The sequence below is a fragment of the Bactrocera tryoni genome, unplaced genomic scaffold, assembly GCF_016617805.1.
Source record: "Bactrocera tryoni isolate S06 unplaced genomic scaffold, CSIRO_BtryS06_freeze2 scaffold_7, whole genome shotgun sequence".
Taxonomy (NCBI): domain Eukaryota; kingdom Metazoa; phylum Arthropoda; class Insecta; order Diptera; family Tephritidae; genus Bactrocera; species Bactrocera tryoni.
The window spans coordinates 6,796,529-6,814,155 of NW_024396366.1; the positions used below are offsets into that span (position 1 = coordinate 6,796,529).

At 42.0% G+C, this 17,627-nt stretch overlaps 1 protein-coding gene across 1 annotated transcript; it reads right to left on the bottom strand.

Moving 5' to 3' along the window:
- On the bottom strand, positions 1 to 861 carry LOC120781680 (protein IWS1 homolog). The gene is made up of 2 exons (XM_040113901.1): positions 764 to 861; positions 1 to 702 (listed from the first exon to the last, which is right to left on the bottom strand). The coding sequence occupies exon 2, from the start codon at positions 570 to 572 to the stop codon at positions 360 to 362; it is 213 nt and encodes a 70-aa protein (XP_039969835.1). The 5' UTR covers positions 573 to 702; positions 764 to 861; the 3' UTR covers positions 1 to 359.
- Between the last annotated feature and the right edge of the window lie 16,766 nt (positions 862 to 17,627).

Genomic DNA, 17,627 nt, shown 5'->3' on the forward strand with positions numbered 1-17,627 from the left:
TACGCAGCGTATGTGTTACTTGTAGTATTACAATAACACTTTTATTATGCATGTCAAACAACACAGAACAAATCGGAATACATTTTTCATTTTATGGTAGAATAGAATAACTTACATTAAACATGGAAATTTATTTACGTTAATAATAGAGTACATTAGTTAGTGACCTTAAGTATTACATACGACGAGTTACATTACAACTTAGCAACATTACACAGATACATTTCATTGTATTACGAAAGGGCTTACCTTCAGCATTTCCTTCGTTTAGCGTCCAAAAACTTTTTTATATTATTTTCGAAACGATTTGGTTCACGCTTCGTAGACGAGAAAATTTCTCCTTCGACAGTTGATTTCGGTCATACGACGTAGCCCTTATTTGACATTAGGGGTACACGTGCACGGTCCACGCAACCAGGATCGCCTGGACGTAGTGGCTGTTCTTCAGAATTTGCAAAGGCAGAGTTTAAACCCTTCTTCGTGTTCGAGGATGTTGTTGGCTGCGGTTCTGGCGATTTCTGCTGACGTGGCATTTGTGCTAAATCGCGCTCTTGTCGTACTTCCTTTAACATTGCCTTAACATCGCAACTCAAATTGAAAATTGGTCGTGCCCATTCTGATCATAGACGGCCAGCACGTTCGCGATTTGGCTTTGTCTCCTGTGGATGCTTACATAAATACATGACAGCTTTCCCAAAACTTCTGAAAAATAAAGGAGAATATTTTAATAAATCTGCAAATTTCATTATCTTCACTTACTTACCTTTTCTGCTGCCAGCAAACAGGGGACAACACATCAATGTTTTCTCGCCGGGGCCTCCAGATACTTCCTTCTTGATTCGTGCGATCCTGCCAGGAAGTCTGAAAGAAAATATTCAATGCCAATCTTAGCCAAAATCGGATAGAGCACGTACGTGAACAGTGGAATCATGCCAAGTATGAGTAACGGATTGACGACCTGCATCTGATCGGGTTTAATAACATAACCAAAAGTTTCGCCATTCATGCGTGTGGCCTGAAAGGTCCAACGTGAGCCTTGCTGATCGAAGAGTGCCCAAAAGACGGGGAATGGCAAAACAATGTTAAAATCTTCAACAATACTTTGGTATCAGCGACCATTTTTTGACCGGACTTCGCCTCGGCATAGTCCAACCAGTGTTTGCGTGGATTCGTTTTACGCTCGCGCCGCCAACCACCAATTGCGTCGGAAATACACTTTGACACACCGAATATCATGTTGCCAGCTGGTGGCTTAACCACGTAGAGCTTGCGGCCCGCAACGAAAATGACCACCGAGAGCAACATGAGCATGGCCGGCACGCTGAAGGCGAGCGAAAAACAATTCTTATCGCCGAAGCAATGCACATCCTCGCGGAGTATGGGTGTAATGGTGGTCGAGATGGTGGAACCGGCATTAATGGCGAAGTAGAACAGCGAGGAAAATGTGGCCAGCTGCTTGGCTTGTTCTGGCATGCGGAACTGATCGCCACCGAATGCCGAAAGCAAGAAGAGCATGCGCACGAGTCTGAAAATAAAGGAGAATATTTTAATAAATCTGCAAATTTCATTATTTTTACTCACTTACCTTTTTCTGCTGCCGGGGTTAATCTGCGCACGTGTGCGCACTTAACCAATAATTAAAAATGTCATTCATGACATGTGATGCCATGCCGTCAGTTTTTTTTTTTTTTTTTTAATTCGCCTTAAAAATTTCATTCATGACATAAGGTGATGCCATGCCGTTAGTTTTTTAATTCGCCTTAAAAATTTTACAAGAATGAATCTAAAACTTCTTTTCCAAACCATGAGGCATAAATCATGCTTATGAATTTTAGATTCAATTTTTTATTGCAAATACCATATTTGAAAAATATGTTTTGCTAGCAAATAACGCACTTGCAAACCGAAAGTCTCCTTCTACAGCAGTACATGTATGCATTGCCCTTGAACGTACTGAGCAGGAGGTACTTTATTGACATGAAAGAATTGAAAATAATTATTAAGCCAAATTGTATTTAACATTTTCTTTGGTGGCAGGCCACTTTGTCGAAAACATACGACAAATAAAACAATAACGTTAACATAAATTTGATGCTAAAAGCAAAAATGTTTTTTATTTAATTATTATTTGCAACACTATGGTAAGGTAAGGCAGTTAACACCACATAAGGCCGCCTACACACTATGGTAATGTAAGGCAGTTCACACCACATAAGGCCGGCTCCACACTATCAATATATATAATATAACTTATGCACTTTTTCTCGCCACCCAATCAGTTTTAGATGATATTCAAAAACAAGCAACAAGATCTTCAACAAAGTAATTTTAGGAAGATGACGCGCTACAGTGCCTTAAAGAAGACGGCAGCCCTACACCCAAACCGGTACCCGCTCTCTTGCACGCTGTGCAAGGGAAAACATCCATTGCGGCTCTGCTCGTCCTTCCGGGCCAAGACACCGGAGGAGCGCCTACGGGAAGCACTCATAGGCAAATATTGTATAAATTGCCTTGCGGTCAACCACAAGTCAGCGAATTGCCCCAGCGACGCACGGTGCCGGCGCTGCAACGAAAAGCACCACACCATGCTCCACATCGGGGAAAATACACGTCGCCGCCCCGCAGTGCCTCAAAATCAACCATGGAGCGAACAAATAAGTTCCGATGATGCTCTCTCCATCGAAGCATCAGACCCTGGAACGGAGACAGGCCTCTCCAACCAGAACCGGAGGAGGGAGAACTAATTGAAACCGGAGCGGAAACACGGCCTTTCCGCCCATCACAGCGAGGGAAACGGAAACCCGGACTTTCCGCCCCTTGCTGCAACATGAACGTCGCGCGCACAAACGCCGTCTGCGCCGTCGCCAAGAGCACAACTCGGCCAGACTGGAGACCAGGTCTCTCCAGATTCACCGGGCTAGCTCCTTTAGAGCCGGGCTAGCGGATCGAGCCAGCATAGCGACTCCTTCCTTGCTGCCAACGACAGCCATTTTACCAACGGCGGTGGTAAAGATTGAGGCAAGGGGACGTCTACATCTGGTCAGGGCTCTGATAGACGCATGCGCCCCTACGTCGCTAATTTCACACGACCTTTTAAAGGAACTGCAACTTGTGCAGACCCATATCGGTGGTCAACGCGGCTGCCTCGTAGTACTGCGAGGCAGACATGGGACGAATACCCGAATGTCGACGCATGTAAGGGTAATTCATGGTTATATGCGCATCAGCCCGACCACTACATTAGACGCGGCCATAGCAGCCCCATACACTCACATCAAACTGGCGGACCCAAACTTCCACAAGTCGTCGCCGATACGCTTGGTGCTCGGCGCGGATGTTTACTCCCGCATTATGACCCAACAGGTCATGTCTCAAACATTTGGGCAGCTCCTCGCACAGGGCTCCATATTCGGCTGGGTGCTTTCGGGTACGGCCCGGTACTAAATTAAGTCATTTTAGTATTTTCTTTTTTAACTTATTCTATTGTTTTCTTTTGCATTCCTATTTAAAATAAGTATTGTTTTTTGGATTGTTATTTAAAGAAAAAAAATATAATTATAATAACAAATGAACTTAAACTATTTTCTATTTAGCTGTACTCATATTGTGCCATAAATTTGTACCTCGTTGTGGTGGTCGATGGACACGTAATTTTTTTTTTTTTTTTTTTTGTTGCTCACCGCAAGGGGGCCGGTATGTTTAGGCCAGCGCCTAATTTCTTTTTACCACCCCTAGTGAGTATATAACAAACCATTGCCAGTTAGTCGTTAAGAGTTTTCACTCAACGGTTAATAACTTTCACTCAACTGGCAATGGTTTCGTTGAAAACTCCCGCGTAGCAAGCGAGCCTGGGAGTCGCGCACTTTCACTTTTTCCTAGCGATCGAAGCAATCAAGACGTCGTCCACCGGCCATCACAACCAGCATCACCACAAGCACAAACCGTAAGTAATTTTGTTGGTAATCACAATTTAATAAAGAACCAATATTTTAATTTGGTATATTAAATACAAACTTTGTGGTTTCATTTGCTAATACACTCCCTTTTTTTCCTGTTTCATATTCTCAACGATCGACGCATCGTCCGCGAGTGACTCGTCGAACGTTCGAGAAACGACACGCTTAGCAGACATATTAAGTGGAAGGTATCAGATATTTACACAAATATCGACCATATGGCTATAATCGCTGAAGTTTCGTTCTCCCAAGAAAGGGAACTGTCTCGCAGAAATACCTCTCGAAAACGTAGTTGGCGTGAAAAGTAATTTGATACCGACGTCTTTGAGAGCGTCTGGAGTGCGGCAAAGGCACCAGGCGAAGACGCCACCCACTTAGTATCCGCTGTGCAGAAGGAACTAGTTGCAGCATGCGACGCAACTATGCGCAGGACGAGATACAATAACAATCGAAAGCCGATATACTGGTGGAGCGACAAAATTGCCAAGCTGAGGAAACTCTGTCACTCAGCTAGACGTCGCGCACAGCGAAACCAGAGAGGGGGAAACGTAATCCGCCTCAGAGAAGCATTTAAATGCCAAAAAAAGCTCCTGAAGCCAGCCATTATCCGTAGTAAGATATCCTGGTTCGAAAAGCTATGTGAGGAAGCGAACATAGACCCTTGGGGATCGGCATACAAAATTTGTATGTCGAAATTCAAAAATAAGTCGCAGCAACCTAAGAACGCATCATTTATGAAAAATGTTGTCGAAGCGTTATTCCCTACACATGCATCCATTCTTCATCTTAATTGGCGTAGACACCGTTTACGCGATTATAGCCGAGTTAACAACAGCGCGCCAGTCGTTTCTTCTTTTCGCTACGTGGCACCAATTGGATATTCCAAGCAAAGTCAGGTCCTTCTCCACTTGGTCCTTCCAACGGAGTGGAGGTCTTCCTCTTCCTCTGCTTCCCCCGTCGGGTACTGCGTCGAATACTTTCAGAGCTGGAGTGTTTCCGTCCATTCGGACAACATTACCTAGCCAGCGTAGCCGCTGACTTTTAATTCGCTGAACTATGTCAATGTCGTCGTATATCTCGTACAGCTCATCGTTCCATCGAATGCGGTATTCGCCGTGGCTAACGCGCAAAGGACCATAAATCTTTCGTAGAATTTTTCTCTCGAAAACTCGTAACGTCGACTCATCGGTTGTTGTCATCGCCCAAGCCTCTGCACCATACAGCAGGACGGGAATTATGAGCGACTTATAGAGTTACCTTTTGTTCGTCGAGAGAGGACTTTACTTTTCAATTGCCTACTCAGTCCGAAGTGGCACCTGTTGGCAAGAGCAATTCTTCGTTGGATTTCCAGGCTGACATTGTTGGTGGTTTTAATACTGGTTCCTAAATAGACGAAATTATCTACAACTTCAAAGTTATGACTGTCAGCAGTCACGTGAGAGCCAAGTCGCGAGTGCGACGACTCTTTGTTTGATGACAGGAGATATTTCGTTTTGCCCTCGTTCACTGCCAGACCCATTTTCTGTGCTTCCTTGTCCAGCCTGGAGAAAGCAGAACTAACGGCGCGGGTGTTGAGGCCGATGATATCAATATCATCGGCATACGCCAGCAGCTGTACACTCTTATAGAAGATGGTACCTTCTCTATTTAGTTCTGCAACTCGAACTATTTTCTCCAGAAGCAGGTTGAAGAAGTCGCACGATAAGGAGTCGCTTTGTCTGAAACCTCGTTTGGTATCGAACGGCTCGGAGAGGTCCTTCCCGATCCTGACGGAGCTTTTGGTGTTACTCAACGTCAGTTTACACAGCCGTATTAGTTTTGCGGGGATACCAAATTCAGACATCGCGGCATAAAGGCAGCTCCTTTTCGTGCTGTCGAAAACAGCTTTGAAATCGACGTAGAGGTGGTGTGTGTCGATTTATCTTTCACGGGTCTTTTCCAAGATTTGGCGCATGGTGAATATCTGGTCGGTTTTTGATTTTCCAGGTCTGAAGATACACTGATAAGGTCCAATCAGTTTGTTGACGGTGGGCTTTAATCTTTCACACAATACGTTCGATAGATCCTTATATGCGCTGTTGAGGAGGTTAATCCCACGGTAGTTGGCGCAGATTGTGGGGTCTCCTTTTTTATGGATTGGGCATAGCACACTTAAATTCCAATCGTTGGGCATGCTATCGTCCGACCATATTTTACAAAGAAGCTGATGCATGCTCCTATCAGTTCTTCGCAGTCGTATTTGAATAGCTCGGCCGGCAATCCGTCGGCCCCTGCCGCTTTGTTGTTCTTCAGGCGGGCAATTGCTATTCGAACTTCTTCATGGTCGGGCAATGGAACGTCTGCTCCATCGTCATCGATTGGGGAATCGGGTTCTCCTTCTCCTGGTGTTGTGCGTTTACTGCCATTCAGCAGGCTGGAGAAGTGTTCCCTCCATAATTTAAGTATGCTCTGGGCATCGGTCACTAGATCACCTTTGGGGGTTCTACAAGAGTATGCTCCGGTCTTGAAACCTTCTGTAAGCCGCCGCATTTGTTCGTAGAATTTTCGAGCATTACCCCTGTCGGCCAGCTCATCAAGCTCTTCGTACTCACGCATTTCAGGCTCTTTCTTTTTCTATCTACAAATGCGTCTTGCTTCCCTTTTCAACTCTCGGTATCTATCTCATCCCGGATTGTGGTCGATCGTAATGTTGCGAGGTAGGCAGCCTGTTTTCTCTCCGCTGCGACACGGCACTCCTCGTCGTACCAGCTGTTCTTTTGCACTTTCCGAAAACCAATGGTTTCGGTTGCAGCTGTACGTAAGGAGTTTGAAATGCCGTCCCACAGTTCCCTTATACCGAGTTGTTGACGAGTGCTCTCAGAGAGCAGGAGTGCAAGCCGAGTAGAAAATCGTTCGGCTGTCTGTTGTGATTGCAGCTTCTCGACGTCGAACCTTCATTGTGTTTGTTGGCGTGCGCTTTTTGCTGCACAGAGGCGGGTGCGAATCTTGGCCGCAACAAGATAGTGGTCCGAGTCGATGTTAGGACCTCGGAGCGCACGCACATCTAAAACACTGGAGACGTGTCTTCCGTCTATCACAACATGATCGATCTGGTTGGTAGTTTTTCGATCCGGAGACAGCCAGGTAGCTTGATGAATCTTTTTATGCTGGAATCTAGTACTACAGATAACCATATTTTGGGCCCCGGCGAAGTCAATCAGCCTCAACCCATTTGGGGAAGTTTCGTCGTGGAGGCTGAATTTACCGACCGTAGTGCCAAAAATACCTTCTTTGCCCACCTTGGCGTTAAAGTCGCCAAGCACGATTTTGACATCGTGGCGGGGGCAGCTCTCATAAGCGCGCTCCAAGCGCTCATAGAAGGCATCTTTGGTCACCTCGTCCTTCTCTTCCATCGGGGCGTGGACGAAAATCAGCGATATGTTGAAGAACCTCGCTTTGATGCGGATTGTGGCTAGACGTTCATTCACCGGAGTGAAAGATAGTACTCGGCCACGGAGTCTCTCTCCCACCACAAATCCAACACCAAACTTGCGCTCCTTTATATGGCCACTGTAGTAAATGTCACAAGGACCTATTCGTCTCTGTCCTTGTCCCGTCCATCGCATTTCTTGGTCGGCGGTGATGTCAGCCTTTATTTTCGCGAGGACATCAACCAGATGGGCAGGGCACTTTCCCCATTAAGGGTCCAGACATTCCAGGTGCATGCCCTCAAATCGTAGTCCATATTTCGTTTGCCATGGTCGTCATCAAAAGGGGGGTCTCTCATCCGATGCTTGTTGCATCCTTTCATTGAGGGTGTTTTTTACGTGGCGGGTCCCAAACCCAGCGCACAACCTTATGTAGGGGATGTTTCGCCTTCTCACATTAGCTCGCCTTCGAACGGATGTTCTTAGGCTACCCAGAGGATACTTGGTCAAAGACCGAAAGTAGTGAGCTGCTTGAGCCATGTGTAAAAGAATCGTTTCTGGCCACTCCCAAGTGAATGGCGATCAGAGAACTTTCCTCAATTGCGTGAACTTCTAAACATGACTCCATTCTCCATGCATGCATGCACATGCATCCATTTCCTACATTAAAAGAAACGAAGCAACGGAGCTACCCCTATTAGTCACAGAAGACGAACTATTGCCTATTGCGAAAAAAATCAAAAACTCTAAAGCGCCTGAAATAGATGGTATAACAAATAGAGCCCTTAAAGAAGCCATAAAAAAAATTCATACTTATCAACAAAGCCGAAATACAATTAAAAATAAATATCTATTTTCAAACATATGTATGTATGGACATACACATAGTCATGCATTTACATGCAATGCGCATCCAATAAAACTAAAAATGCATAGGGACACATGTCATAAATTTACAGAAGAGATAATATTAAACACACACACACACACACATGCATTAAATTGTAGCAATAAACAATATGCTGCAATACATACAAACATACACACATACACATACTTATATTTAGTTATTTAAGATAGTTTTAAAATTTGTATATAAGGAAGGAAAATGCAAAATAAAATCAGAGTGAAATAATTCTCAGCTCAGTGAAGGTCTTTTCATTTCCCCCCACCAGTGGAAAGGTTTGATCAAATCTTCATTGAGTTTTAAACAGTATTTATTTTTTATTTGCAAATTATTAAAAAAAAGAAAATCACATAAAATTCATTTACTTACCTTCTTGTTGTACGAGCACGAATGCCATGTATCTCTCAATCGTTTTTAATGACCCTTTTTGGGATTTTCTTTTGGCACTATTGACAATTATGTTGTTGTTATTGAGTACAAAAAAAGTCTATTAACAAGTAAGGAAGGGCTAAGTTCGGGTGTCACCGACATTTTATACTCTCGCATGATAAAGTGATAATGGAGATTTCATTATTAGTCATTTACATATTTTTCAAATACCGTATTTGTGTAAAGTTTTATTCCGTTCCTAATGTATATACTCGTATTATACAGAGAAGGCATCAGATGGAATTCAAAATAGCGTTATATTGGAAGAAGGCGCGGTTGTGAACCGATTTCACCCATATTTCGTACATGTCATCAAGGTGTTAAGAAAATATTATATACCGAATTTCATTGAAATCGGTATAGTAGTTCCTGAGATATGGTTTTTGGTCCATAAGTGGGCGAGCCCACGCCCATTTTCAATTTTTAAAAAAAGCCTGAGTGCAGCTTCCTTCTGCAATTTCTCCCGTAAAATTTAGTGTTTCTGACGTTTTTTGTTAATCGGTTAACGCACTTTTAGTGATTTTCAACATAACCTTTGTATGGGAGGTGGACGTGGTTATTATCCGATTTCTTCTTTTTTGAACTGTATATGGAAATGCCTGAAGAAAACGACTCTGTAGAGTTTGGTTGACATAGCTATAGTAGTTTCCGAGATATGAACAAAAAACTTAGTAGGGGGCGGGGCCACGCCCACTTTTCCAAAAAAATTGCGTCCAAATATGCCCCTCCCTAATGCGATCCTTTGTGCCAAATTTCACTTTAATATCTTTATTTATGGCATAGTTATGACACGTTATGGGTTTTTGGTTTCCGCCATTTTGTGGGCGTGACAGTGGGCCGATTTTACCCATCTTCGAACCTAACCTTCTTATGGAACCAAGAAATACGTGTACCAAGTTTCATCATGATATCTCTATTTTTACTCAAGTTACAGCTTGCACGGACGGACGAACAGACGGACTTACGTGGTTGCCGCCGTAAATATAGTTGCTTTATGTATATTTCCGTGGTTTTCTAATAGAACCTCGCAGGCTTTTTCTATGCCTAGTACTTCTGCTTGGAAGATGCTAGCCGAGTTCGGTAGACGTATAGAGAGAGATATGCCTAGATCAGCGGAGAATACCCCCGTGCCCACTCCGCAGTCCATTTTGGACCCGTCGGAATAGACTAAGGTGGTATCTTCCTCTACTATTGAACCTCTTCTCCATTCTCGTCTAGATGGTATCCTCACCTGGAAGTGTCTACTGAAATCCAGCTTTGGGAGAATGTAGTCTGATTTGTTAATAGTGAACTTGTTTAGAATTACACTATGTTCGTAGTTCAGCTGTTGCCAACCTCCCAATTCTTTTATTCTTATCGCCGCAATAGCTGCTGTTTTGTGAATAAAAATGTCCATTGGTAGTTGATGCAGGATCACATTGAGCGCATCAGTCGGACATGACCTGATTGCACCCGTAACTCCCGCACATGCTGCTCTTTGTATTCCATTTAATTTTCTAATATTGTATTGTTTGTTTAGCGCTGGCCACCATACCAGAGCTCCATATGTAAGTATAGGTCTTATGACAGCCGTATACATCCACATGATTATATTTGGTTTAAGGCCCCAATTCTTGTTGACGATTTTCTTACAAGTATAGTAGGCCATGTATGCTTTGTTTATTCTTTTTCTATATTTATTTTCCAGGACAGTTTGGTGTCAATCTCCACCCCAAGTATTTAGCTGTGGGGGATAGAGTGAGTGTTGTACCTTTAGTACCGGAAGTTGAAACTGAGGTATTTTGGTTCTGCTAGTGAATAGCATCAGTTCTGTTTTGTTCGGGTTAACTCCTAGACCATTGTTTTTAGCCCATAGGTTTAACCTACGAAGTGCTCTTTCCATAATCTCGCTGACTGTTGAAGGAAACATGCCTGAAACCAACAACACTATATCGTCTGCATACGCTACTGCTTTCACTCCTTCACCGTTTAGTTGGAGTAGTAGCGTTCAGCGCTGCAACCCAAAGAATCGGAGGAGGACCCCCTTGAGGCGTTCCTCTACTCACATAGCTTGTTTGTGTTGCAGTAGCGCCGTTTGAAGCTATAATCTTCCTATTCTCAAGCATCGATAGTATCCATCTGCACACAGTGTCGTCTATGCCACCATGTGCCAGAGAATTAATTATCGCATTTACTTCTATGTTGTTGAAGGCGCCCTCTATGTCTAGAAATGCAGCCATGGTGGATTGTTTGTGGTGTAGTGATTTTTCGATTACACTTATCACCTCGTGAAGGGCGGTTTCGGTTGATCGGCCCTTCATGTACGCATGTTGGGACTTCGATAACTTCTCCGCCATTATTGCTCTTACGTGTAGATCTATTAGCCTTTCTAGTACCTTCAGCATACAGGAGGTAAGGCTTATAGGTCTAAAATCCTTGGCATTCTCGTGTGTTCTTCTGCCAGGTTTTGGAAGAAACACAACTTTACTCCTTTTCCAACTTCTTGGGATGTAAGATAGTTGAATGCTAGCCTTGTATATATTTTCAAGCCTTAGAACCATTGGTTCTACTAGTTTTTGCAGCATTATGGGCATAATCCCGTCAGGACCTGCCGCTTTAAATGGTGCAAAACTGTTTATGGCATATTTGATTTTACTTTTGTCCACTATTTGGCTTCGATAGTCAGCTGCATTCAGCGGTGGTTCTGGTTGAACCCTCCTTGAAGGTTTTTGCTGGCTCCCGGGGAAGTGCGTTGTGATTAGTACCTCCAGAGACTCTTTTGCCGAGGAGGTCCAATCACTTCCCTCAGCCCTAATGTAGGCAGTGTTAATATGATCTTTGGATAGCATTTTACTCAGCCTAGCGGCTTCTCTGCAACTTTCTATCGATGTGCAGAAAGATTGCCATAAGTCCTTTTTAGCTTTCCTGACTGCTTTTTTGTATTCTTTCATAATGTCTTTATATGGCTGCCAGATTTTGATTCTAAAACTCTCATTGAAAGTTTTCCTTAGTTGTGTTCTCAAACTCTTAAGTTCACTGTTCCACCAAGGAAGAGACTTTCTCTTTTTCAAAACTGTTAGCGGAGTAGATTTATTAAAAGTTGTGTCATCATTGACTAGGGCTCCTGTACTAGGCTGATGTCGATGCCCCTCTCGTTCACGAGGGTTGTCAGATTCGCTGTAGCACTCTTCGAGTGCTGCAGGTTTATCTGTACACATCTAAGGTTGTTATTGGGCATCTCGGGTTTCTTCGTTGCCCACATTCCTTAGCAACTGGCTGGCGTCGTCGACCTCTTCCGTGTCGTCTTCGTCAGCCGCTTTGTCGCCTTGGAAGATTTTTAGTCTGGCCTTGCGGATTCCGAAGCTGATTTTGTAGTCAGTCTTCTTCAGAGCCTCAATGGACTCATCACAAATGGCCACTAGTATTGGCTTACTTGCTTTATTAGGTTTTTCCTCCTTGATTAGCTGCCACTCATCTATACCTGGTATAGATTTGTTCTGCAGCTTAATGCACCTCAGGAGTTTTTCGCCTGGCTCCTCTAGAGGGGGTAACCAAATGCGAGCACGAGGTCTCTTTGGAATGTCCCTGGCGGGTATAAGCCTCAATTGGAGGCCTACGAAGGCGTTGCTAATTATAGCAACACTACCCGTCAGGAAATCTAGCGAGGCCTGGTCCGCGCATTTGATGACCCTGTAGCCCCTGAGGGTCTCAGAGGAGTCAAACTCCGGGTGAGGACCCGCAGGATTGTCGAGTACATAGCTTAGCACCATACGCGACAATCTGACGTCGATCTCCACCCATCTCTCCTGTATTGTGCCCGGAGAAGAGGAATTGTTGTTGTGCTGCTGTGTTCTCCTTCACTCCGCCTCGGTTTTTTGGGCTGAGTTCCGGGTACCTCTGTGATGGAGCGATTTCTCTTTTGAGAAGTGCTCTCTAGTTTGTTCTCTACTTGAGGTTGTGATTGCTTCCTTTTCAGGTAGCCTTCTTATTCCTCTACGATGGATTTGAGGCGCTTTGTTTCAGCCTCATCAACTGGGGTACCGGCTGCCTGGTCTTTGGCTATCTTCCCTAGTATGAAGACCGCCCTCTGGTACCGGTTTTTCCTCAGCTGATTTTGGGATTTCTTGCGCTTCTTTTTGTTCTCACTTTTAGCCGCCAGTGCACTTTGGTTGGTGCTCATGGCAGCCTTGGAGGTGGACGCTTCGTCCCTTACCTCTGTGGTTTTCACTGCTGTATCTACCGGTATACTTTGTTTGGTATGTTCGGTAGTACTCTTACTCGTCTCCTAGCTGGAGGCAAGTAGTTCGTCCTCATCGGATTCCGTTATAAGATTCCGATAGCTCACGTCCTTAGTCGTTGCTGTTGTCGCCAATTTGGTTGTTGTAGTTGGTGTTGTTGTTGTTGTTGTTTTTGTATTGTTTGCGTTCATGTTTGGTCCCACGAGTAGTCCGGAAAGGGTAGTCACTCGTCCGCAGAGCCGGTATGCGGAGAGAAGGCTTTTATACCTCCGACCTCGCCCGGGCATCGGAGGGGACCGTTCGCGATCAGCTATTTATTATCCCCCCGCTGACCATTCAGCCCTCGGCACGGGTACCTCGACACCTTGGCTTAGGTGGTGTTGGTTCGGGTGTCCTCATACTTCCACAATAGGAGATGAGCGTAAAACCTAGGGTTTATTCATCCATATCACTATTGTGGGAATTATGAAGTGTCCCTCTTAGTTCGTAAGATTAGAGTGCGTTTCCTTTGGGATGCACACTTTACTCTTACTTAACCAAACTCTATAAGTCACTCATTATTCCCGTTCTGCTATATGGTGCAAAGGCTTCGACGATGTCAACAACTGATGAGTTGACATTACGAGTTTTCGAGAGAAAGGCTCTGCGAGAGATTTATGTACCTTTGCACATTGGCCACGACGAATATCGCATTCGATGGAACGATGAGCTGTACGATATATACAACGACATTAACATAGTTCAGCGAATTAAAAGACAGCGGCTACACTGGCTAGGTGATGTTGTCCGAATGGACGAAAACACTCCAGGTCTGAAAGTATTCGACGCAGTACCCGCCGGAGGAAGCAGAGGAAGAGGAAGATGTCCACTCCAGTTGGAAGGACCTGGCTACGCTTGGAATATCCAATTGGCGCCACGTGGCGAAAAGAAGACATGACTGAGGCGCTGTTGTTAACTCGGCTATAATCGCCAGTAAAGAAGAAGAAGAAAATAAAATATTTTTTTTAATGGTAAAGAGTGCATCTGCAAGATCAAATGTGCTGTAACGAGAATTGAAATCCTGACGTATACGGCAGAATGGTTCGTTTAACTCAAAATTTGTTCTTGAAGGTAAAGGTATTAACTGCCTGGTTGAGCGAACGGGAACTTTAAAATTAATATCAGACAACAGAGATGGACTACAGGCTGACCCATTCATAAGTTTTACAAGAAATATTATATCAAGCATTTCCCTACGACTAGCGAGTCTAGGTAGTTTTATAAGTTTTAAACGATTACTTGTAGTATATGGGGGAGATTTAATCTAGAATCCCAATGCAAATTATTTAAGTAAATATTGTTTTTGAACGGACTCTAACTTTTCCGAATGGACTTGATAACTCCATATGACAGAAGTATACTCTAGTATAGGCCTTTAGATCCCTAAATTATTTAGACCAACGTTTAACAAAACTAAGAGCGCCTTTAGCTTTAAAAACCATGGTGGATACTACATGAAGATTAAAATTGAGTTTGGGGTCCATAGTTACTCACAACTACAAAACTGCTACTTACTCCAAGCTGAAGTATTGTATAATTAAACTTTTCTCAACAATAAATATGTAAACTAATTTAACAAAAACATTTTAATTTAATTAATTTTGAACTATTGTATTGAGTAATTAATATATAATAATAATGACGTTCAAAATTGAACATGTTTGTTGCTACCAAAGTGTGAATTGCAGCAATATATTTAGTTCATTTTTTATCTATTCTACATATTAAACATACTAAATAAGATATAAAAAATAAGAAAAACGTAAAAGCACATACTAATAGTGAATAGTTATGTATATTCAAATATATTAAACATGAATATTTACATGCATATGCCACACGCATATATTTATATGAGACACTCAACGAATGAAATATTTCTCAGCTCAATAAGGTGTTTACTTATCCCCCACCAGCGGTAAGAATTTAAAGAATCTTTCTTGAATTTAATCGTTTGATCTTACAAATCAAGCAAATAATAATTCGGTCCGGCCTGAGATCCTCCGAAATTTGTAAAAAAAAAAATCTAAAATTTATAGAAAGTATTAAATGCTTATTATTTTTTTTTCTATTTGTTAATTTATCTACATTAAATTTAAGAAAGTTTGTACCTAATTGTTATAAAAAATTTACATGATATGTTTACGTAGATGATACGATTATGTTATCTACGAATATGGTTAAGCAGGTTTTCTTGTAAAGAAACGTCAAAAATTGTACCTAAAATCTTTTGTTCACCCTAAAAAAATTTCAGAATTTCAGTTGTTAACATTTCCTAACCAAATAAAAGATTTCAGGTTTCTACAAAGTTATACCAAAAAGTTGAAATTTGACAAAATGGCGGAGGTTTGAACAAAAAGTATTGAATTAGGCCCTTTTTTCGACAGTTTTAAATATATGTCGAATGAGCATTTGGTAATCTTGCTTAGAAGTAGATAAATCCATTAACGAGTTTTATATGTATACGTGTCAAATAATAACAAGAAATTTAACTATTAAGTAATTTTTCTTAACTTTCATTCCCCCATTTTATTGTAAATATCATCAAGTTTTGTTTTACCACCCTCAGGCATTGGTAAATTGCTCACTTTTTTCATCCATTCCGACAATCATACCTATTAATCAGAGAACTGCAACGAGTATGATAAAATCTGAACAAACAGTCGTGCCAAAAACACAATTAAATCAATTCAGTTCAGCATAGACAACATTGTTAATCAATTCGAGTAGCCGCCAGCGTCAACTGATTTGATGCAACACGAACAATCTGTTCTTCGGCAATCACGATCGTGTAAACGTATGGCTGGCTTCGGTTCCAATCGTATCATGTCAGTTCATAGCGTTGCGACGATTGTTTGAATTGAAGTGAAACTTTAGGTAAACTATAAGTAAATCTACGAGTAAATCTATGGGTAAATCTATGAATACAGCAAACAACAACAATTTTCAGCTGGACTGATTTGAATAATGTGTGGCAAAAGTGTATCAGCTTTGAAAATGTGCGCATGTTACAAATTTCCATTATACATATAACATATGTACATATATAGAGACATACATGTATATACAAACATATGTATGTATTTGAAATATCCTTAGAACAAAAGTGCACTAATAAATCAGTGTTTAGGGGATGATATAATACAAACCAAAGTCTGTCGATCATTTCAATCATTGAAGCATGAGTTTGCATCACTTCGGGTATTTTCTGCTGATACGAACGTTCATAAACAAATCAGGTATAAGCTGATCGTTAGTGATTCAAAGTTGTTCTCTATCGCTGATTGGAAGACAAACAGTGCGCTTCATGTATCAGACAGAGTAACGGATCAGTACTTAAGTATAAACAAAAAATTATTACAGTAAAAGCTCCTTATTCGCGCTTCCTTTATTCACGTTTTCACTATTTGCGGATTAAAAATATGACACCCAATTTCTATATTCGCGACTAAAAATTTTTTTATTCGCGGATCTAATAAGTACATACATAATAATAAAATTATTCCAATGGGTATCCAACCCAATATTCTTATCAAATGGACTAATAAAAAAGTAAAATAGATCTTATTACAAGTCAGCCTAAAGTAATGTTGTTAAATGATATCGCGGAGGACTTTGACACAAGCCGCCTTCGCCGCGATCGGTTGAATGAAGGCAACCTTATACCACAATAAATAAAGTATACTTGTGCTCACATAATTAAAAAAAAACTACGTTTCTGAAAATAAATTCACCGAATTATCTGTTCATTTGTATAACGGTTACAAAAATTGTGATCGAGTAACACGTCTCTACTGCACTCTTCCTAGTTCATAATGTCAACTAAAAAAAATGAGAAACGAGTTTCGACACGAAAAAAACTGTGTTACCGCTTAAAGTGAAAATAGAAATGCTTAATCGTTTACGCCTTGGAGAGTCATTTGCATCCATATCACGCTCATTCAATGTCAACGAATCAACTGTACGATCGATAAAAAAAATCCGATGATAAAATAAGGTCGTCTGTAGCTTCAACTTCACTGTCAGCTAAAATTGTTCGTGATCCAGCAATAGAAATAATGGAAGTGGCGTTGTCATTATGGATCGAAGACCTCAACCATAAAAGGGTGCCCCTGAGTGGTCCAATGTCAGGGAGAAGGCAAAGCGTCTTTACGCTCATTTTAAAGAACCGGATGGTAGTTTTAGTGGTGAATGTACAGATGGAGGATTTCAGGCATCAGAAGGTTGGTTCAATAAATTTAAGGTGAGACAATCATTACATGACATCAAAATTGTTGGAAAAGCAACATCTGCAGACACTGCTGCAGCCGGACGATATCCAGAAGAATTTGCAAACCTAGTAGCTGTTGGAGGATACAAACCTTAGCAAGTATTTAATGCAGACGAAACTGCACTGTTTTGGAAGAGAATGCCAAACAAAACATTCATTTCTAAAAGCGAAAAGTCTGCTCCTGGATTTAAGGCAGCAAAGGATAGAGTTACACTGCTGCTATGTTCTAATATATCTGGAGATTGTGTCATTAAGCCACTGATGCTTTACAGATCGTTTAATCCTCGGGCTATAAAAATCAAAACAAAGACAACCTGTCAGTGTTTTGGCGTGCTAATAAGAAAGCGTGGGTTTTCAAGCGCTATTTTTTGCGACTGGTTCCGGAATTGTTTTGTTTCTGAA